This window comes from Gekko japonicus, unplaced genomic scaffold (genome assembly GCF_001447785.1).
Source record: "Gekko japonicus isolate JY-2015 unplaced genomic scaffold, Gekko_japonicus_V1.1 scaffold204, whole genome shotgun sequence".
Classification (NCBI taxonomy): domain Eukaryota; kingdom Metazoa; phylum Chordata; class Lepidosauria; order Squamata; family Gekkonidae; genus Gekko; species Gekko japonicus.
Genome location: NW_015159716.1, coordinates 183,041 through 206,290, shown reverse-complemented (window position 1 = coordinate 206,290; position 23,250 = coordinate 183,041). Strand labels below are relative to the sequence as shown.

The 23,250-nt window shown below is 48.3% G+C and overlaps 1 protein-coding gene across 1 annotated transcript in view; it reads left to right on the top strand.

Moving 5' to 3' along the window:
* The window catches only part of SETD5 (SET domain containing 5), a 65,134-nt gene extending 42,146 nt beyond the window's left edge, over positions 1–22,988 (top strand). Inside the window, 12 exon segments of the mRNA XM_015416875.1 lie at positions 921–1,181; positions 1,963–2,283; positions 5,108–5,148; positions 5,150–5,339; positions 8,088–8,217; positions 10,870–11,126; positions 14,649–14,705; positions 17,991–18,443; positions 19,279–19,553; positions 21,188–21,321; positions 22,114–22,199; positions 22,363–22,988. Coding sequence (XP_015272361.1) covers positions 921–1,181; positions 1,963–2,283; positions 5,108–5,148; positions 5,150–5,339; positions 8,088–8,217; positions 10,870–11,126; positions 14,649–14,705; positions 17,991–18,443; positions 19,279–19,553; positions 21,188–21,321; positions 22,114–22,199; positions 22,363–22,926 — 2,769 coding nt within the window. The 3' untranslated portion in view covers positions 22,927–22,988.
* Positions 22,989–23,250: the final 262 nt, after the last annotated feature.

Sequence of the window (23,250 nt, the reverse complement as noted above, 5' to 3'; positions counted from 1 at the left end):
TCATCGAACATAAAATCTCTCCGTCCCATTGATGTTTCTGTCACTTTTGAAGCTATGTATTTTACTATTCTGTCCTCTTGAGAGCCAGTTTGGTGTAGTGGTTAAGTGCACAGACTCTAATCTGGGAGAACCGGGTTTGATTCCCCACTCCTCCACTTGCACCTGCTGGATGACCTTGGGCAAGCCACAGTTTTGGCACAGCTGTTCTTGAAAAAGAGTCTGTCAAGAGCTCTCTCGGCCCCACCTACCTCACAGGGTGTCTGTTGTGGGGAGGGGAAGGGAAAGGAGATTGTAAGCCGCTCTGAGACTCCCTTGGGTAGTGAAGGGCGGGGTATAAATCCAATCTCTTCTTCTCTTCTTCTTCTTGATAACAGCAGATTCTTCCATCTGGGTCTTCTGTGAGCTGGGAAACTGGGCACTTCAGTTCTCTTCAGTGCTTCATGTCGTAGCCATTGAGAAACCCAGCAGTTTTATTTAAAGAAAAACAAACAGAATATTCAATATGGCAACAAAAGCTAAAACATAATATCCAGAGGGAAGAAAAGGAGGGGGAAAGACAAATCCTTAGCTTTGCCATGAGGGAGAATGAGCAACTATTATGCACTGTAGTAGTTGCTATCTGGTGATATTTTTCATGTGGCCATGCGGTCTCCTTCAGACTTGGCCTTTGTATTGGACAGAGTTGTTTCCCCAGTAGCTCAGTGTGTGCTAATTCAGCCAACCTTAATTTTATGAGTTTATAGGCGCTAAGGACCCTATCACCTGACAGATCACCTGACAGATAGGGCTCCAGGGGATGGGACTCCGGAGACTCTTTAAGATGCCCCCTGCTGTCCTCCTTTCCCACCCCCACCCCAGTTGTGTTTTCTGTCCTTCACATGGCTGTCCCACTGATGCTGATTTCTATTTGTATGAACCAGTCCCGAGAAGACAGGAAAGTAGAAGCCATCATGCATGTATTTGAAAACCTGGAGAAACGAAAACGGAGAAGAGATCTGCCATCAGACCGAAGCAGCACGGATGCGGAGGTGGTGGTGACCGCTGAGACGCCAGAACCGGAGGAAGCCAAATCTGAGCCAAACGAAACCGAAGAGAGCAGTTTGACTTTAAGCGCTTCTGCCCCGAGTACCCCTCCCTGTGTCAGCACTGGAGTGAATACCCGGAGGTCTTCACAGGCTGGGGTAAGAGGGAGCAGTAGAACTAGGCTTTTGTGGAATGCCATGGAATTGCTTCAGTGGGTTAGTCTGCTGGTCATTCCTTTGTTTCAAGCATTGATATTCCTGTAAGCCTTGGTAGCCAGATGTGTAACGTCCAGTTCAGAAAGTGTGTGCTTCTGACTGGCAGTTCCCAGTGGTGGTCATCACCATCTCAATGTGTATATGAACGTTCCTGTGGTATCTGACAGTCCTAGAGAGACGTAATGTTAAGATGGGTTTGACCCAGCAGAGCAGTTCTTAATGCTGGTCATTCTACCCAGTGTAGTGAGCCACCGACTTGGTGCTGCGGTAGTGGGGGAGATACTTAGTATTGCCATACCTGTGCTTGACTTGAAAGTCAGCTTGTTTTGGCTGGCTAGCTGGGAGAGAAAGGGAGGATGGTTTGTGCTGTGGTGGTATCGAGCGGCAGCCAGCAGAGGCCAGAAATCAACACAGTTGTTCAGACAGGCAGTGCTGTTCAGACAGGCAGTGCCCTTGGGATACCTCTTTCCTCAGACTCAGAATATACATTGGTCTCTGTCTGGGAAGAGCTTCAAAAGCAGGGGAGGAAGCAGTGTACTGGAGGAAGTGTTAACATCAAGCTACAAGGAGAGGGTGCTTTTTCTGGGTTCAGGCTAGAGTCATGGCTCCTCCTGAAACTGAGCCTGCCTGTATAGCCAGATCTCATCTGCTTTGTCTGCCAGCTGAAGGGTGAAGGTGTGAATGGACAGGAGCAGCTACTTAACAGACATAAACTTTTCTGCAGGAGACTGCTGCAGAAAAGCCAGTCGCTAAACCAGTACCATCTAAACCAACAAGGCCACGACCCAGAAGTCGGTTTTCCCGGTACCGGAGTAGTTCAGCACAGCGACTGAGAAGGCAAAAGCAAGCGAGTGCCCAGCAGTCCGAGTTCACACAGGCCGCTCCAGAGGAAGGGAGCAGTGTGAGCACAGTAACGGCAGCAGAAGTCAGCAGCACTGAGGGCCCAGGAGAAGGGAAACAGCCGACTGGTTCTGACCCAGCTGTGGCTGCAGTTTCAGGATCCCAGACCATCCGGGCCACAGTCAAGTACCCCAAAACAAAAAAGGTAAGTGCATTATGATGGGAGATTTTGCCTTGGTCCCTCGGGGCTTTGGAAAATGCTTGAATTTGGGCAACCCATTTTCTGTCACATCGGGAGGGGGGTCAAAGTGTTTATGAATCTGATGGAAGGCTAATAGACTCAAGGGATTAACAATAACAGACATGAGAACAACAAACTATTTTTATGTATAGTTGATGCTCTTACTGGTTCACCACCACCACCAAAACTTTTGATTAGGGGTGTGCAACTTTTTTTAACTGGTATTTTTCGGTGCGGGTCTATTAGATCCAAAAATATTTTGGCATTTCCGAAAAATCCTGGATCCCAATACCGGCATGGTATTTGGAGCTGGGATTTTTCAGAAATCCCGATTTTTTTCGGATCCCAATAGACCTGAGAAGAAAAGTACTGGCTAAAATGGCTACAACACAGTTTAAACTGCACTGCCGGAGAAGCCGGCCCCAGGATCTGTGTGCGGCAGGGAGGTCTCTCCCCGCCACACACAGATTCTGGCTAGGATGGCTTCTGCAGCCACACAGAGCTGCGCCTGCAGGAAGCGATTGGCTCCCTGCAGGCACAGGCACTCCCGACTGGGCTGCCCTCTCCTGCTGCCTCGTTTAAACCAGCACTAGGAGAAGGCAGAGGCAGAGCTGTGCCCGCAGGGAGCGATTGGCTCCCCGCAGACACAGGCAATCCTGGCTGAGCTGCCCAGTTTAAACTGGGCGGCAGGAGAAGGCGGTGCAGAGTTGCGCTGCCGGGGAGCTCTCAACTCCCCACTGACCCAGCTGATCTTGGTCTGACTTCTCTTGCATCCTGGTTTAAACTGCATAAGCCTGCCCAACACACAGCTGTACTGTCTCTCAGCTGTTTTCAGATTACCCGAAATTCCTGAATGTATCCGGGATTTTCTCAGGATTCCCCCTCCCCCGGTATTCCTGAGGAAACCCGGATACAAGAAGCCAAAATATATCCAAAAAATTCCGATAAGGTATTTTTCAGGTACATTTTCAGCTCAGGTAAACCCGAATGTACACTCTTGCTTTTGATCTCATCGCTGATGCAGTAGTTTAACTAATTTGGAGATTGGTCAAATTCCAGAATTACTTGGAGCAAGACAGGCTAGGGTAATAGTATCAGAGTTTTGGAAGAGACTAATGTTACTTGGTGACATAGGTGTTCTCAAATTCAGTAGTTCATGGCCAGGTTTGAGGCTTGCATCAGACTTTAGCTGGTCTTGAGAGAAGGCAAACAGTTTAAGAGACTAGTTTTTGGAGTACATATTAGCTAGACTCCTGGAATATGCATAACTATATTCGAGCGTAGTGTAATTCTGCTGAATTGGGTAGTGCACAGATCAAACACAAATTCACAAAGTGGGTAAATTTCATTATTAGTGCTGAGCGGTTAAAGCAGAGTTAAAGTTTTTCAGTTAGTCCGCTCTCCTGCACCTCCCTCATTTTTTCCCAGGTCATCCAGAAATCAAGATTTTCCCACAAGATAGGTTCTGCATATCACAGACGGCCCAGGAGAAGGGAATTTCTGACTATTTCAGAACTATACACAGTTGGATAAAGTATCACTAGCTTTACTTTGCCTAGCCATGAAGGGATGAAACCATTTTGCTAGTTACAGATGTGTGCATCCGGGGGGAATAATTGTTAGAAACTAATGCTTCTCCTTAAGAAAGCATCTTGGCAAATTACTAAATCGAATAGTTTAACAGTACAGTCCTGTGCAAAGTTACTCCAGGCTAAGTCAGTTGATTTTAGAGAGTTTTTCTGCAAGACCAACCCCAGCCGTATGTGCCCACAAGGCAGCTCTGATAATCAGCCCGGGATTTATCAGCTGTTCTCTAGCTTAGGTAATTAATAATTATCCTTTCTCTGGCTCACGTTTCCTCCATGGCCCACACCCATGCTGTGGAATGGGGCTTTCAGAGGATGTGAGGAAGGCTGTGACCCTGCACTGGTTTTCAGAGGCTCTATAAAGCAGAGCTTTTTTGTTGTGCATTTGATAGTACCTTGCAGGAAAGTTCTAGCTTTCTTCATTTTATTTGTATCTGTATTTCTGTTATTGTATTTTTTATAATTTAATGTAGGCTGCTTTGAGTCCCATTGATAGAGAGAAAGTGGGTCTTAGGTATTTCCAGTTAAAAATATTACACAGGTATAATCTTGCACAGGATTGTGCAGTTAATAATTTCTATGGAATTGGCAGTCCTCTTGAAAGACGTCCAGGAACACATTCATTTTGAGTGTGTGAATTTTCCCCCAGTTCATTGTTAAGAGTTCCATTTCCTTAATGCAGTGACCCAAAACTGGGCCTTGTTTGTCGGTCTGATCCAGGTGTTTAATATATGAGTACAGAGACCTATTGGAATTGCCAGTTACCAGGCAACTGGGCAGGGAAGCCTTGCCAGTGCCTGTCTTGTTCCAGTTACTATTATAACTGGACAGCTCTCCAAAGTGCTCCATCAGTTGCTCAGTGAGAAGGTCAAAAGTTTAGGATGGAAGCAAAACAGCACTACATGTACAAGTAGCTTATTGCTTTTAATCCCTGGAATGTCCTTTTATTTGTCTAAGAAGGCTGTGAGTATATTCCACTCTGCTGATGAAAGTAATAGTGTTTTAGAGACTCTTGCCCTGGTCTGCCAGACACCTTAGCAATGCCATTGCCAGTTAGAGTAGTCCATACTGGCTAGAGGGGCCATTGTCAGAATCAATATAAGGCAGCTTTGTATTCCCACTTCTTGTCCGTTCCCTCTTTAGTACCCTTGTATTTCCCCAGATTCTTGCCTACTAAGATGATGCATCTTTTTCTGCTCCAGTATCTAGTGACAGAGTGGCTGAACGACAAAGCAGAGAAGCAGGGAATGTCCTTTACGCATCACCACTGACCCAACTGTGCTGGCCACCACCCTCAATATGTTGCCAGGCCTCGTCCACTCCCCCCTCATTTGTACCATGCCTAAACACTACATCCGCTTTGGCTCTCCCTTCACCCCGGAAAGGCGGCGACGGCCCGTTCAGCTAGATGGGAACTACAGCTCTTGTAAAAAGGTATGTCTGCTTCTTTTGCTGTGCTCTCGGTAGTATCAGGGCCTTTATCAGGGCCAGTCACTTCAGTAGGGCTGTGCACTCAGTGCAAGCAAAATAGTTAAAAATAAACTAAACCAACATGCTCAGAATAAATTGTTCAGAACAAGTTGTTCAAAACCCGTATCACTCGCTTACGATGAACAGTTTGTGCTTCCTATTTTTCCTGGCATACCTTTAAAGCAAGCGACAATCTTACATCGCTTTTTAAAAAAATCTTCAAGCTAAATATATGTGGCGTCATCATACGTTGCTTTTACCAGTCCTACATATTAATAGGCTATGGACCGGCTGCGTTTTAGTGTTACAGATCTGAACTGTGGTGGTGGTTATATGCCAATACTGCAGTGTAAGTTTGAAATCTGTGTCTGTGTGTGAGTCAGTGAGAGAGAGAGGTATTAAAAAGAAATCTAGGTGAATTGTTAATGCAGCCAGACCTTGATACTAAATTAAGTGTATAGGGCTCAGTGGGTAGAGCATCTGTTTGGCATGCAGATGGTCCCAAGCGCGATCCTTGGCATCTCCAGCTAAACAAGGAATCATATCAGGTGGTAGGTGATGTGAAAGACCCTGGAGAGCTGCTGCCAGTCAGCATGAACAGTACTGATCTTTATGGACTGGTGGGTCTGAATCAGTATAAGGCAGCTTCATGAGCACTTCAAGACCTCCCCCTGAGATCCTAGAGAGCCACTGCTGGTCAGAGTAGACAATACTGACCTTGATGGTCTGATTCAGTATAAGGCGGCCTCATGTGTGTTTGTGTGTGTTCAAATCTTGCCTTGAATCCTAACTAAGTTTTCCATTTATGGAAGACATTTCCACATGTGGGGGGGGGGCAGTTTTTAGCATGTTATTCCCACATTGCAGACCTTTGCTATACGCACATGCACACTCTTCTCACAAATAGCTATTCCATGGAATGCTTTGTGTGGCCCAATGATTAGATCTGAGCATGCAGATCTTCTGGTCTTCTTACAGAAGAGAGGCTTGGGATTCTAGTTGTAAACCAGGCTTCTTGTTAAAGCATGTGAAGGCGTTTTATTCTTGGCTCCTTTGTCAGCAAATGGTGGTGGTGTGTGACTCTAAACATATTTAAATGTGTTCTTCAGCGTATCTGTTTCTCTGGTGAGACTGTCTAAAATATCTTTGTTCCATGCTTCACAAAGAGCTTCATTCACCGGGTTGGTCGGTGGGTGTTCAGAGGGCTCAGAGTTGCAAACCATTGTCTGTGGGCTCAGGAGCCGCCCTATCTGCTGTGCATTTTCCCAGACTTCCCAAGTCACCTGGCTGTTAAAGGAAACCCTGGTGGCAATATAATCCCTCCGGCAGATCAGAGGGAGTGAGTGAGTGTGTCCTGGTTTGTCCCGTTCACGCAAGTCAGCAAAGTGGTTCTCATGATATAAGGTGACAGCTTTGTAACATAATTAATATTTGGGTGTCTCATTCACATTTTGGCAAGGACTTGAAGTAGCGGAGGTAGGTGGAGGAAGAGGGAGAACTGTCAGTATAAGGGGACAGCACTTTTTTGGACAAGAAACTAGACAGAGGATTATAATACTGGCTTTGGACCACAGGAGTTTCTGTTCAAAACTGGCCCTGATTGAGTCCTCACCAAGCCTTGCTTGATATATTTACAAATCTTCCTGAATGTGAGGTCTAGAAACTTGTGTATCCTAGAAATGGAAGATGGTCAATGGTTAAATTTTTGTGTCAGATTGTACATGTACGGTGAGCCTGAGAGAGCAGGGGATCTGATGTCTCTCTTGGACATACTTAAATTTTCACACTGTGATTATATATGGTTCGTTGACTGTGTTTCATGCTATGCTGCTGCCAGGAATGAGCCCCAGATATTTCCTTTTACACAGTTAAGCAACTTTCTCTGGCATATTTGTCTGTGACTCAGCAGGTGGAGCTGTAATTAGTACACTCCCTTGGCTAACTTGGGACCTAAATTAGGCTCACTTCCCGGTGTGAACTTTCGGCCAGCTAACCTCCATTGGTTTTGTGGCAAAGCGATCAAGACTGGATGTTTGCTTTGTCATGTGTCCCATTAGAGCCAGTCAAGGCAGCTTTCTGGTCCAGTTTTACAGAGTGCGTATGAAGTGCAACCACTTGAGCCCAAAGCGAGGGGTAACAGTCATCTTGGCAGTTCCATGAACAAAAGTACTGGTGCCCTGATACAGAATGTGCTGTGTATGATACAAGCATCAAAACTGATTTAAAGAAGTTTCTAGTTCTCTTAGTTCAGTGGCTTAGTGTTTGGGAGGAATAGAGCCATTCCCCACACACACACACACACACACACACACACACACACACGTGCGCGCGCACTCACGGCAGCCTGCAGTGGTTACTTTTCCCAATCTCATAATTGCTTGCCAGACTCCCTTAGTCATTAGCCTGTTTCTCTTCCTCTCGGTGTCAAGCTATAGCTTGCCTTAAAAATGTCCACATTTGTGCTAGTAAAATATGGGTTCAACCTGAAGCAGGCAAATTGAGCATCCTCATGCAAAGTAAGAGTATTTGCTTAAAAGTTTGGTTTTTTGGGGATGCAGAATTCGATTTGAGTGGAGGCTGTAAACAGCATTGCCTATAAACTGAATCGAGATAAAAGCATACCACCCCCTTCCCCAGCCCTGAGTGGGTATTGACTGATGCAGGTGGAAACTGGAAGGGAGCCTGTGCATTGAGCAAGTTTTGTTGTTACAGCGCTGGATGAAGCAAGCTCTGGAAGAAGGAATGACTCAGACCTCAGCCCCTTCCCAGGAGAACAGAGTCCAGTGTCTATACCAAAGTAATGAGAGCAGCAGCACTTCTGGCATTTGCAAAGAGAACACAGGTTGGTTGAGCAGCCTCTGCCCCTCGCCAGTGCTTTGGTGTGGGGTGCTTATTTCTGTCTCACACTGTTCTGAGGAACGTGTTTTTAAAAAGTGAAACGTAATCTATAGTAAACACCCCTATCTGTTTAACTTTGCCCCACCTGTATATGCCAGTTCAGATAAGAGTCTTGAAACCGTATTGGTGAGCAGCAGTAGGAGCAAATACTGCAAGTGAGTTTGCACTTGAAGCCATTTCCTGTTTTGCTGTGGGTGAGAGCTTAGAAGTGCCATCATTTCCCTTTCACACTCCTGCCCTTCATTGGCTTGGCCCTGTAGCAGCTCTTGCATATTTCAGCTCTATTCTTAGTGTGCTGTTTTTTGGGGGGGGGGGAGTCAAGGGAGAGGAGCGGCAAAAGTGTACAGGCTGCATGAGTGGAATTCCTTCTGCTGAGTGGCTGCTCATTCTGACATCTCCTTTGGTGGTGGGGAGGGGGAATCAGCAAGGCTGGATTAATGTAAATGCTTAAAGAGAGGCGTCCTCTGTGCCTCCAAGACCTGTCCCTTTTGAGGCTCCTTAACACCCGCACCTCCGCTTCCCCACCCCATGTGCTGTATGAGCAACCAGTGCCCCTTTTGCTTAGGAACTTTCTCGTATCTTTAACACTTGCTGAGGAGACAATTGGTTAAAGAGGTGGCCACTGGTGACAAAGCAGCCACTCCGCAGCACACATCTGTGAGCAAAGCAAAAGGCTGAGTTTTAAAAATAGTAACTTTGCATCTGTCTTTGCAGAGGAAGAGGGTGGCGATCTATCCAAGTCAGGGATCAGTTTTCCAAGGACGACAGACGAGGCCCTAGGCAGTGTACAGATTACTGTTTGTTACACAAAGGTTAGAGGCACCAAAAGTGGACAAAGCACTAGCTCTGGACAAGCTTACAATTCCGAGTGAGCAAAAAGCTTAGAAGTCTCCATGGTTCTTTCTTAAGAGACATCTGTCAATTTGGGGTTGATGGCTTTGAGTCAAAAGTGAAGAATTGCCTTTCAAAAGACCGCACACGGGCATCTGACTTCTAAGGATGCTCTTCTAAGGTTGTTTTGTGAAGTCTGTTGTAGATAGGATGAAGATATGGGAAATAACTCATCCCATGGCTGGGTGGTGGGAATCACATGTCCTGAAAAGCGGGAGAACTAGGTGTCTTTGCAAAGGATGCTACGTTTGCAGAGAGAAGTCACCATTTCAGGTGGAATACTTGGAGCAGTTGATGAAATGGGTAGTGACAGGATTAGAAATTTGGTTGGAGTACTCTCCACTCAGCATACCTTAGGGCTTCCACTGGTTGTGAGTTTGAATTGTGAGGAAGAGGGGTGAGGGTATATTCAGTAGATACACTGGAGCAGCGCAAGCTCAATTGGAATAATGGGTTCGCAGTGTTCAGAGAAGAACAGAGGGTTTTTTTTGTTTTTTTTAAAGAAAACAAGTAATTGAAATATGGGCCAACTGAAGTGTCCTTTAAGTGTTCTCCTAATGATATGGGAGTTGCTTATTGATGAGTAGCTCCAACACAGCTGGTGGACCTAACATGTGACTGGATCTGATCCCATGATCTTAGAGAGCATCTAAAGAACTTCATTGGGCATAGAGTATCTGTGCTTAAAAAGTGTTATAACTTTTGTGGGTACCTATAGAGCTCTAGAAAAGTTGGTTTTGTTTAAGGCGCTACTTTGTGTCTGTGAAGGATAGGAGCCTTCCAGTGGAAGGGAAGATACAGTGGTCCTTTTGGATCTTATTAGCAAGAACTGTTCTGTACGCTGTCAGGAGACTTAATGTTGTCCTGCGGATGCTGCTGCAAAGGCAATAGAATCAGAGATAGCGAAATTGTTTCATGAGTTTTACTTGGGGGATTGCGGGGGACCTATTAGTGAAAAGTATTTGTGGTCGGGGTAGGATGGGAAGGACAGAGCAGAGAACTCCTTTGCATCCTGGATAGGTTCAAAATCTTGGGTGCAGAAGAATACAAAAAAGCAGGCCAGGCTGTGTTAGACAAGAACCTTGCTGAAGGGCTTGTTGTTAGGGGTTCGTGTAAGCACTAATGCAGGAGGTTACTAAATCATGCTGGCTTAGTTCTCCGTTCTTATTCAATGTTTCTGGGAAACCATGCCCAATTTCCCATCTGCCGAAGGAGTGCATGGAAAATGGAGACCAAACTCCTATCTCAGGAAGGCAGATAGATCAAAAAAAGGTTCATGGTCAAGTGAATCAGTGTTGATTTTGGGATCTTGGCTGTCACCCTGTCTTTTAGGGGTGGGGGAGGGCTGTAAGATTGGTCTGAATATGCAAAGGGATCTGGACTTTTCACTCCCTGTAACGGTCCTGGAGCAGTCATTTCTTCTCTTTGCTTTTGGGCCAGCCTTGGCGGGACTGTTTCCCTGGCTCCAGCCCTTTGCCTGTCTCTTCAACCCTGTGACAGGGCTGAGATGTTTGTTCTTGCCTTGCTTCAGTATTGCTCCTCCTCAGAAGACAGATTTCCTTTTCCGCTGAGGGCGTGTCAGTGCTTCAAGGGCCAGGGCCATAGGTAGAAATTTTGAGGGTTCATCTAGAGGGAGCAACCCTTGAGTGTAGATTTAGGGCTGTGTAATGGTAGTGCTCACCATCTGGCTTGTGTAACATTTCAGACTTACTGAGCCCCTTGAAGAAGTGGAAGTCTCGCTACCTGATGGAGCAGAGTGTGACCAAGTTACTGAGGCCGCTGTCTCCAGTCACTCCCCCGCCTCCTGCCCCCTCCTCGGTCCTGGACTCCCTGAGCCCACAGCTCACCACGTCCTCCTCATCTATGCCAGGCGAGGAGGAATGTCGCAGCAGCTGCGGAGTGATCTTCTCACCGATTCCTTCCGTGTCAGCTAGTCGTTGCAATACTCCACTACAGTTTGAGGTAAGCTGGGGCAGGAAGCGGGTGGTGGTGGCGGTAAGCGTTACCCTGCACACCTGTGACATATGCATCAAAACTGCCTAGGAGGGTCACTTAGGCTAATGGCTGAGAGAATCCTTTGCTATCTCATGGCTCTCCTTTGCTATCCCATGCAGTCGATAGGTATTATGCTATGCCAAAGGGTCATAGGCTATGGGGGGGGGGGGCACCATTGCTCCCTCATGTCCTCTTAGCACCAACGTGTGCTCTTGGCCCCTTCCCCATAGTAGCATCCAAAGGGAATACCAACTTTGAGGTTGTTTCTGTCATACACACGCCCCAGGCTTTGACTGACATTGGCCTTCTTGCATCCCAGGATTTCTCCATCCACGTGGTGCTAGCTTCATTTGACTGTTTCCCATTCTTCTTGCAGCCACCTTTAGAACTCAAGGCAGATGTGGAGTGCAGTGGTGGTCTTCGTTTTGGGGCTTCCTCCCAGACGAGAAGGCCACTAGCACTTCCATTCTGAAGCATCCCATTTTCTTCTCTTATTGTGTCTTGCCCATGTGCCCGAGGGGCTTTCTGTCTGATGTTTCAGTACTGGGAAAATGTGGACTGTTAAATTCTTAGATCTGCTGCTGCCCTTACCATTGAGATGCCTGCTTATTTGTGTTTTATATTTTCATCCTCCCCTTCAAAAAGCTTGGGATCTGTGCTTGGACTCTTTCCCCCCACCTATCCAAACAGCAGCCATTCAAGGTAGTCTTAAGAAATAATGACTGGCCCCAAGTCACCCAGTGAGGCTTGAGGATTTGGGGGAAGTCTGAAACCGGGTCTTCCCATTTAACTCCAAAACTCTGCCCACTCCACTGGCTCTTAGCCAGTGTGTGTGCCGATGGCAACTGGGCTGACCCCCAAGCCTGGAGTCTCAGTTCTCTGTGCTTGAGAATATCAGCACAGTTGCACAAGCTTGTGTGAAATCCTGCAGTTCTCACTATGCAGTTTAAGGAAATTTGTGCACTTTAAGTCTGAGTTTTTAAAAGCTGCTTTACATAATTTATTCTGCTGTGGCTAGTGAGGTGGAGAGAAGGAAGCGCAAGGAGCTGTGCAATGGTGTGGAAGTCCTGGCCCCTGGGGATCTGAGAACCATAGAATCATAGAGTTGGAAGGGATCTCCAGGGTTATCTAGTCAAACCCCCTGCACAATGCAGGCAATTCATAAATACCTCCCCCAAGCCACACCCACAGTGACCGCTGTTCCACGCCCAGAAGATGTCAAAAAAATCTCCAGGATTACTTCCTTACTCAGCCAGAGCTTTGGCTGCTGAAATTTCTCTGTGCATTGCCTATGTATTCTGAGGCATAAAAGCTATAAAGTTACCTTTTTGGAGGAAAAATGAAAACAGATTCATATGAGGCTTAATACCACCAATATTGTAATCTCTGCCTCCTGCCCCCCCCCCCCCCCCCCCCCCAGCTCTCCAGTTGAATTGTGGCATATACACTGCCCTGGTAGCAGCCGGTTGCATGAGTGATCTGACACAGCACCAGGATACTAATCATCTGCTTAAGGAATTTATTATTTATGTGGCTGGACTTCTTGATTGCATTCCAATGTCTGTGGGTCTCACTGGGTCTTATCCTGCTTAGCCGTCTCCTGTCCACGCACACACTGGTGTCGGCGAGGGCCTGATTCAGTGCGCTGGGAGAAATCAAAGGTCATGGGGTTGGCCTCCTCAGCAAAGGAAACAGCAACTGGGTGTCTTAACCTCATCAATCCTACGCAGCAGTAGTGTGGGATTAAGAATTTGTATCTTGAAATTGGACGTTGGCCCCCCTGTTTTTAATTTTTTGCTCAGAGTCTGTGTCATTTAAGAGGTGCTGTCGTAGCAAGCCCTGGGCTGCAGAAGCTTCAGTTCCCTGCAAGAAAGCGACCTGTTTCTATTGTGTGTGACTGAATCTCTTGCCCACCCCTCGTGCCCCTTTTCTGTCTGTAGAGAAGTCTTGCCGTTTGTCAGACTCCCCCTCCACGTCTTTGCCAGGGCTTTTCTTGTTCGCTCCATTCCACCCATTCATGAGATTTCTGTTTCTGTTGTCTTCGCGTCCCTTTCAGCTGCCACCGTGGACTCTTGCACGCACTTCTCAGCATGCTAATCATGATCCTGGGGAAGATTCATTCATGATTCGTAGTTGTCTTGCCATGGAGGTTGAACCGGGTCCATTATTTAACCAGATGTAGAGAATTACCTTTCCTGGCCAAAGGGAATGGGGGCCCAGTGAAATATGTCCACACAAAGAGGGGATTTCCCTAGGTTTAGCTCAGCTGAATCAGCCTGGAGAGGATGTCCAGAGGGAAGAGCGTGTCCATGGGGAGCTTTGTGGTAAATGTGTGTGTGTGTGCACTAGGATACCTTCATAGTGTATGAACCCTGACCTTGCTGTTACAAGCAGGTCATTTCAAGGTGACCATTTCGTGATCATCTCAAAATAAGGGGAACCAGGACTTAATCGTTTTCCTCACAACTGGTTTTAGACCTCAGACTGCTGCCTGCTGTGGCTTTACCAGCTCAAGCAGATGGCAGACGTTCTCACGGCTTGACAACTGCATCCTCCATCTGGGGTGGAGCCACTGTTTACCTCCAGGCATACAGGGAAGGGATCCCCTTCTTCAGCCTGTGCTTGGCAAGGAAGAACATCCCTAGCCCTAACAGATATGGCAACAAACCATGGCTGACAGCTGTGTGGACAGTGCTGGGGTATCCTCAGGCTTACATGTTCCCTCCCTTCCGTGGGCACATAGTGATCCAATTAGACATTTGCTTTTGTTGCAAACATGTAGTTTGTTACTACATTCAAACAGCTAGCTGTGTGTCTTGCTCTCTTTTGTACAGACAAGCCTTCCAACCTAACTTAATCAGGTTTAGGATCCTGGTTTGCAGGAAAGAGAGCAAAAAACATGATTTATGGTTCAGGTTGGTTTGCCACAATGAGGGGGTCGATTGCCCTGGGGATTCTCTTGAGACCAGTTAGTGTAAGGACACAGACCACGGTCTCGCGTATCGGATCCATGCCTGTTTCTCTGTTATGGCAGAGCAATTTTGAAGGAGGAGGGCATGGCTCCTGTGCAACATTTCTGGCAAGGGGGCATCTCTAGTGGTTTTTTGCTGCCATATGGTTGATGGTGGTGGCGGTGGTGGTGGCTCACTCTAGGGTTTCTCATGTTGTCAGGCTAACTTTCCTTGACCCAGACATACTCAGAGTTTAAGGCAGTATGCTGCTTTCTAACGTCTTTGCCATCTTCTGGTTTTGATACTAAAGTTGTGGCATGAGGCACAGCAACCCTGTCCTGTCTTTCTACCTCCCTCAGCCTCTAGAAACCATACAATGTGTTCAGTTCCCTCTAATCACTGAGGCCATTCTTAGGGTAGCATCTGTCTTCCAGAATAGCTATGGCTAACCTCTATGCTTGTTTTTTTTTTACTTTATTTTATTTTGCTTCTTGACTTGAAAAAAGTAGATGAATAACAAGATGCTTTTCCCTCCTAGAACGTATCTTCCCCTGAGAGTTCCCCTGCGCATAGGCCCGAGTCCCTGTCGCCCGAGGTAGTTATCATCACACCATCTCAATTGGAGGCGGAGAGCATATGTGATGTGTCTGTGTGTGTGTGTGCTTGGAGGGAGGGGGGGTGGCGGGAGCTACAGAGGAGAGTAAAAGTAGATGAGGGAGGGAGGGAGGGAGAGCCTAGTCAAGTCAGATTCCTTTGGAGCCATAGTCAAGAAGATTGAGTGGAAAATTAAAGATCTTGTCAGGTGACCCTTCTGAAAGGGGAAGGAGAGAAAAACTGAACCAGTGTGAGCTCAGGTATCAAAACTCCAGTCACTTAATTGTTGGCCGGCCAGGAGCTTGTATATCTTCGGTTCAGGCCAGACCCTTCTCCTTGTTCCTGTGCAAAAAAATAGACTGCCCAGCGCCTGCTGTGTCAAAAGTCCACATTCTTCAAGATACAAATTCTGTGTTCAGATGAATGATGTCAAATCAATAAGTGAAATGGGAAATCTGACCTTTTCGTTTTTTGCAGCGTTCAGTGTTTGAGGCAAGTTGTACAGGGGCTTTAGGAGGACAGCAATGGGGAAGATGATTTGGGGCATATGATCGATATAGATACTCTTCTTCCTTGTGTCAAGTCAGAGTTTTTTCCCCATTTCTGTGATGGCTTATGACCACACTGGGCATAGATTCCATGGAAAAAGCAGTGGACACATTTTCATAAGATAAAGGCATGAATGAGTTACATGATAGGAGGCCAAGAGGGAAAGGGCCTGGGCCACGTGGCCTTCAGGTGCTGAAGTCACACAGGGCATTTCTTTTTCTTTTTTCTTTTGCAGCAACCGCTTACAGGATTCCATACTTCTGAGTCGTTAAGTGGTAGACGCTTAGGGTTACCAGAAATGCCGTTAAAATAGTACACCAGATAGCAAATTCTTTTTACAATCCACAGAAGGCTGATAGGCCTGAGCACGAATGTTTCAAAGAGGAGAGGAGGGATAGTAGTTACTCTTCTAGGTATGCTGGACGCTCAAAGTGCTGGAATCTTCCAGAGCACTAGAAGTCATTTTTTTAAAAAAATAACCCCCCCACAAAGTAGCATAGTAGTGAGTGGAGGAGGGACGTTCCTACTGGACTCGCAAGGCATAAGTCTGGATGCAGCCTTGACCATGCTGCCCTGTCATTGTCATTGGAAAAACGCATACGTTAAAAGCTGAGAGCTGCAAGATGCTGACAAAGGCCTTTCAGGTAGCTTCGTTGCCATAGTGTGATTGATTAGTCAGCCACACACTATGTGCCTGTGGTACAAATTTATATATTGGGGGGGGGGGGGAGTCTAAGATATAAAGGTTTTGAAAACCACATAGATTCACTGTCCAGAGGAGGTTAGTTTGGAAAAGGACAAGTGCTTAGAAACACAGAGGGGTGGAAGGCACCCTAAGGGTCATCTAGTCCAACCCTTGAACAATGCAGGAAATTCACAGCTTCTCTCCCCCCCCCCGGTCCCCCGACTTCATTAATTGTAGCTGCGTAAACTGGCTTGGATCCTGTGGAAGGTCTTTGCTGAGAGAAGCAGCCTCCCCACTGCAACCGAATGACTCCTGGAGTGTTGCTCCTGGGTATCCGGTCTGCAGGAACAGCATGGGGGGGCAGTTGGAGGTCTGCAAAGGGAAGGGGGGAATTGGCGAAAATCACACCCCCTTCCTTAGTGGAAATTTTCTGCCGGATCCAGCCATTTGTTTGCAAGCTACCTAATCAAATCAGTGAAAACAGGCAATGCTCCTAGATGACCCCCACGCTGTACTCATGAGTACCTAGTACTAATCTAGTACCCCATGACCCACGACTGTTCCCCCAGCAGTGTATAAAATTATGTGTGGTGTCGAGCACCCTGTGGAGGATTCCCCCCGCCCTTCCCATGAAACTGGAACTGTCAGTCCAGTGAAATTTTGCGAAAGACTCAGAGCTGGTAAAACAGAATTGTTTCACACAGTGCATAATTAATTTTTGACAGAATGCTACAAGCTTAGATAGCTTCAAAGGACAACTAGACAACCTCATGGAAAATAGGTCTGTCAGCAGCTACTAGCCATAATGGCTAAGTGGAACCTCCCAGGTTTAGGGGCGGTGGCCTGTACCATTCCACTCCACTCAGCGGATTTTGTTGTCTTCCTCCAACTTACAGGACTCTTCTCGCCAGAGGAAGAATCAGTTAAGTTGGAAGGAGGATCCTTCAGCTGGAGAAGGTCTCAGGTTCAATCCCCAGTATCTCCAGTTAAAAGATCTGGCAGTAGGTGATGTGAAAGACCTCTGCCTGAGACCCTGGAGAGCCACTGCCAGTCTGACTGAGCAGTGTGTTAGGATACGGGCTGCAGTGCCCTTCTGAATGCCAATTGCTGGGAGATGGCAGGAGAAAAGGGCTGCCGTCCTCTTGGCCTGCTTGGGCTCCCTGGAGGCATCTGGTTGGCCACTGTAGGAGAGAGAGAATGGTGGACAAGATGGACAAGTTGGCCTCATCCAGCAGGCATGTTTTTTATGTTCTTAGGATGGTAGCATGTATGCAGAGCCCAGGTGCTGGACACAACAAGAAGGGTAGTGAGCAGCCCATGAGGCAAAAAGCACCACCTGCATAGAATGAAAAACATCCCACCCATCTCCTCTCCTTGCCCTTGTGCATATGTGCTGAAAACATTCTCTTGTAATAATACACAAACACACACACACACACACACACAGAGCTCCTGCACTACTTAGTAAACTGGACCATGAGGACTCGTTGATCCATTTCTTAAGAGAAGTGATTTCCAGCTGTTGTGCAGTGAGGGAGAGAGAGTGCCCTGTGTGACTGCAGTAGTTTTATGAAGTGTTTGGCTGGCTAACAAGAGTACTTGGTGTGTGGTGTCCTTGCTTGCCTTTAACCTTTTTTTTTGTTGTTGATTCTTCACCTTTTATTGAAATGGTTGTGACATTATATGTTAAATGGTGACTATGAAAATACACCGGTGTTCGTTTTGAGCACCAGCAACATCCATCCAGAAGGGAGGGGAGGGGGGGGCCTTCTCATCTAAGTTGCCTCCAGAAAGTCTGCAGCATTAGAGGAAGAAAGCCAGCTGTGTAGCTAGAACAACAAGCAGGGAGAAGAGCCAAGCAAGACAGGAAGGGGCTGCAGTGGGGTGCGGGGGGGTGGGGGGTGGGAAGATGTGAGGAGCAGTGTGTGCTGTCTTTGGGGAAAGGGGGTCTTTCCTGACTTAAAGGATTTCTCTGTCTGCCCCTTTCACCCGGTCCTCTGCCCTGTTCAATGTCCTCTCCCTTCCCCCCAATACCCTTCTTGGCTATTCTAGCTCTGTCTCAGGGCGGACCTTGACATGACGAAGCCGGGATACCTAGAAGCCAGCGCCAACAGCTGCCCAGAGAGACCGCCGCTGCTCCCTCCAGGGCATTCGGATCCAGCCTCCCAGCCTTCAGAGACCAGCTTCCCTGGGAAGAGTGGGGAAGCCCAGACGCTGCTAAGGAGCTCTGACCAAGCTTTCCGGACAGAGTTTAACTTAATGTACGCCTTCTCCCCTTTGAATGCCATGCCCCGGGCGGACGGATTGTTACGAGAATCTCCCCAGATGGCTGATGGGAAGCCTCTCAATCCAGAGAGGGGTTGCTGCAGTTCTCCTGCAGAGGAGGGGTATTTCGGCAGACACGAGCAGGCACTTCTTAAAGAGGCAGCACATGGATCCATGGCCCCCTGTGGCGAGAGGGCTTGTGAAAAATCCACCCCGCAGAACCCACCACAGAGGAAGAAGGCAAGTATCCAGGATAAGTGAAATGGTCCAGAGGGGTCCTCAAGGTGCACGAGGAGAAACTCAGTATGAGAGGATGCAGCTTTAAGAAGCTGAGAAACTTGTAGTTCCTACCCCCAACTGGATAGGCAGAGCTGCTTGAGACATCTCTCAGGTTAGGGACAGGAGGAAAGTAGATGTACTGTTGCCTCTTGGCTCAAAAGGAATGTAGTGGTTAGTGCCTTGCCTTAAGAAGAAGAAGAGAAGAGATTGGATTTATACCCCGCCCTTCACTACCCAAAGGTGTCTCAGAGTGGCTTACAAACTCCTTTCCTTTCCCCTCCCCACAACAGACACCCTGTGAGGTGGGTGGGGCTGAGAGCTCTGACAGAAACTGCTCTTTTCCCAAGAACAGCACTTATCAGAATTACAGCTTGCCCAAGGTCATCCAGCCAGGTGCAAGTGGAGGAGTGGGGAATCAAACCTGGTTCTCCCAGATTAGAGTCCGCGCACTTAACCACTACACCAAACTGGCCAAAGAGGCATTTGTGGCGGAGAGTGCCGTCAAGTTACAGCCTCATCAGGCTTACTGGTTTTTGCTCATCCCGGGCTCAGAGCCTATTTCTTGCTTGCGTAGAAAGCCCAAGAATTGTACAATATGCAGAGTACTTTGGGAGGGATGCTCTCTTTTAATTCATGAATCAGTCCAGTTTCTCATAGTGGGGGTGAGGGTGGGGAATGTATCCCCCGCTCTGTGAATGACTGGGGGGGGGGACCCACTGTATCCAGTCTCTTGACTTGTCAGCTATTCCTTGCTCTGACTCTGCTAGGCTGAAGGTGTTTTTTTGCCCTCTTGTAGGTATCTCTGCTGGAGTACCGCAAACGAAAGCAAGAAGCCAAGGAAGGCGGGGATTCTATTCGATGCACGGGGACACCAACTCGGCTGGGTAGCAGCTGCTCTGGAGCCGATGTGGATGCTGGTGTCGTGCAAGGCCCCGGGAGCCGAGCTCTGTCCTCGCCACAACACAGCTTCTCCCCCTCACATTCCTCCCTGTCTCATCTAGAGGATGTCAGCCCACCTGAACCAAGGGGGACCACACACAGCAAATCCCAGGAGAGCATCAGCAGTAGATGGTGAGCATTTAGCCCTGCATCTGAGTCTCTGGAGGGGAAAAGCCATCTTCTGTTCCTGAGAGTTCCTCCGTTCTAAAGGCTGTGCTGCTTGCAAATTTAACAGGTTGCTGCGATCTCTGTGATAAGACGTTGGTCAAGCGTTTTGTCTCTCCTGTCCAGTGAGCATTTTTGAGGAAGTTGGGGTTGGAGTACTAAGCATTTGTATTTAAGTTCCATCCTGCGGGCTTCTCCCCACCTCCATTCCATTTAACTAACTGATCTTTACTACTCCACACACTGTGTACTGGGAACTTCAGGTTGCATGGCATAGTTAAAACAGGAGCATCCAGAACTCTGCTACATTCTGCACTATCTACCCACAATGTTGATTTTTTTAAAAGTCTGTCTTGTTCAGTTGTCACGAAACTACCCTAACAGGCTAAACAGAAGTGCTGCTACCCTGTTAACCCTCTTGCAAGAGAACTGTTTCTCCAGCCAAACAGTAGCAGCCGTGATGGTGTGCAATTCACCCCTCCCACATCCTTGCTTACCTCTGTGAGCTGTGAACTCTGCCCTTTCTCTCCCCCCCCCCTCACTTCAGTGGGATATGGGCCTATGTCCAGTTTGTCCAATTTTTAAAGGCTGATGATGGAAATTCAGTGTGGGGGAAGGATGAAGCACATAATCCTGCTGATGAAATGTGGAATTCTGCCACACGAGTAGGCTCGGAAGTACCAAACGCTAAGATCAAGCCATGGGTTGGTCAGTTGGATCAGAAATGTAATTCTCCGTCTGTACTGAAACCATGTTTTCATAAGTAGCATAACATTTCTAATGTGTGCAGAATGCTCTGCAAGCTGCGTCTCCATCATTGCCGCAGGAACCGTGAGAAGCAAGTCACGTTTGTTCCTGTTTTATCACTGTAGCATGAAGTCACCTCAGTGAGCTTTAATTTGTCAACTGCAGAATCTGTATTGTACCTAATAAGATGTAAGAAATAAGTCATTTCTAATTTGAAATTGCCTTGGTGAGCAGATTGTGGTGAATTTCAGTTGCAGAACCTTTTGTGTTTCTGCCCCTACTGCTTGTATGTGAACTTGAGGCCACCTTGTATGCCCCCCCCGCAACTAGAACCGTTTCCAAGAATTTAGTTCATCAAGGTGGGCTGTGATTTAGTTGGACGGGCCTCACATGAGTGCCATTGACAGGAGCTTGTGCACATGCTGGGACCTTTATTTCAGGGTAATTGCCATCTGTTCTCCCAGTAATGGCTAGAGGTTGGCTGTGGTGCTACCCTTTTGATGCATTTTCTGTTCACTTCTAGGAAATCTCCACCTAGTTAAGAGGCCGGCGCCCTGTTCTGCCCTAAAAATAAACAAGGCAGTTTGTCTCTCAGACAGTAGCTAGGGTGCAAAAAGTAGCCTGTGCCCAAATCTTAGTAAGGTTTATATTGTACAACCGTAGAATATGTATGCTCTCCGTGGAAAGAAATAGGGACAGTCCCCTCCAGACTAGAAGAAGCCTTCTGGAATTTGTTGCTTTGCTGCTGCGGGTGTTTGAAGGGCCTTAGAAATGGAGCCTTCTTGTATTCGTAAGGCAGGGGAGGAGATCAGGTCACTGTCCTCTGCTTCATTCCCATCCTTACCCTGTTGTAGGATGGTGCCTACCTCGGTGGAGCGGCTCCGCGAAGGCCGTGGCATTCTGGAAAAGGTTTTACGTAGCAGCGCCAAGATATGTCAGAGAGGGGAGCCTTCACCCACCCGCGAAAGCCTAGGGGAGAGAGAAGCAGGTAAGTGGGAATGCCCCGGGGGCTGTGGCAAGTGAGTGGCTGTCCTTGGGAAGACAAAGTCTGCTGGCTTCCCTGTGGAGGGTTGGTGCTCAGGGCTGTCAGTTTCTTAGGAAGCCCCAGATCTTCGTCGTGGTCTCTGTGCTTCACACCAGTGGGATTCAGTGTGCACACGCTGGATCAATCGGTGCTGTAGCAAGCTCTTTTAACGGATTTTCGCCCCCAGCCCCCAGGGTATGCGCAGGAACCCCACCGTGCATGCCCAGAGGGGGTGGGTGCGGACATCCCGCCAGTTCCTTTCTTACCACCGCGTTGGAAAGACCTTTTTTCCTTCTCGGTCTGATCGGATCGCTGTTAGCGGCTGTCCTTGGGAAGACAAAGTCTGCTGGCTTCCCCGTGGAGGGTTGGTGCTAGCCCCAGTTCTGAGCAGGCTTGCATCACATCACTTAAGCCATGCTGTGGAGGCAAGCCTGAGCAAAGCCTTCAGAAGGTGCCACACTGCAAATAGGTACGATCAGCCAACTGCCCATTCACACACATTTCTCTGATGTGGTCCCTCACCTTGTGGAACGGCCTGCCTGAGGTGGTCACCCCATCCTGCCCTCTAGCATTTTGAAGAAAGTGCAAAACAGAAATGTTCAGGGAAGACACTGTTTTTCAGCCTTAGGGTTCCTGGTCTTCTTGACTCACTTTTGGGGGGGTTGGGTGTCTCTCCCTTTATCCTGGCTTTAGTACACTTTCCCTCCTGTTCCAGGACCATGCTTTTCTCATGTGTCTGCCTGTCCTGCCTTCTAGATACAGTGGAAGCCGAAACAACCGACTCCCTCGGCTCTGCCCTCAAGGGACCAGCTGTTTACAGTCCTTCTCGGTATAGCTACCAGGTATGGGAGGCCAGGTCCCCTATATGTCACGGTCTGCTTGCAGTTTGCTGTCTCTGGTTCCGAGGCCATGCATCCTGTCTCAAAAAGAAGGGGTGGGGGGGGGGGGGGGGAGTGTCTGATGGAGCCGTATTGATTTGTGGCTTCTGTCTCTCTTCCTTTTCAGCTCTTGCAATCCGATAGCCCCCGAGCGGAGTCTCAGGCTCTCCTCCAGAGCTCCTCCCCTTACCGAGGACATCCCATTGCATCACCTGGGTACAGTTACCGGTCTCAGTCGCAGAGAACAGGACACCTTCCTTCTCACGGTTCCTCGGAATCCTCCACTTCCTCCACCCCCTCAGTCTCCACGGACTCCTCAGCTCTGTTTACAGGGAATTCTGGGTATTACAGCAGCCAGCAGCACTCTAGCGGTGGCGTCCTGAAGAAGGGCTGTCCAGCAGCAGCTACTCCGAGTTCTGCCCAGACCGCCGCTGCAGACTGTTTGCCCCCCTCCGAACCAGGGTCTCACCCCTGTGCGGGAACTGCCGGCTGCACTTCTTCGTCTAGGCCCTCTCAGTCGGACTTGCGGACTATCAACCCTCCCAGTTCTGGGCAAACGGCTCTCTATCAGAGCTCCAGAGCGGCAGCACTTTCCAACTCACAGCACTACTCACACCGAGGGGGAGGAGGCAGCATCCATCCATACAGACTCCCCGGGTCAGGGGTGAAGACGCAGACGGGCCTTTCTTAGGGCAGAACAGAAATTAGCCTACCATTCCTTCCAGCAGCAGCTTGTGGGGGAGTGATGCTGGAACGGCAAAGGGCCAGGTGCTGGGGGCTCTGGGTGGGGTGGGGTGGGGGAGTACAAGCAAGAGAGAGGACTGCAAGCTGCCTCTGGCCGTGGAAGGGGGAGGTGCCGGTGGCCGTGGTGGCAGCGGCAGAGCCTGTAGCAAAGGAGCATCTCCCCCTGATGTCTGGGTACGTTGTAGAAAGCTAATGGTGCTGAGTGGCATGGCCTCTTTCTTCTGCCTGTGTGCCCGTAGCTGTAGTCATCTGGGCAGCAGGTAGGAAAGCT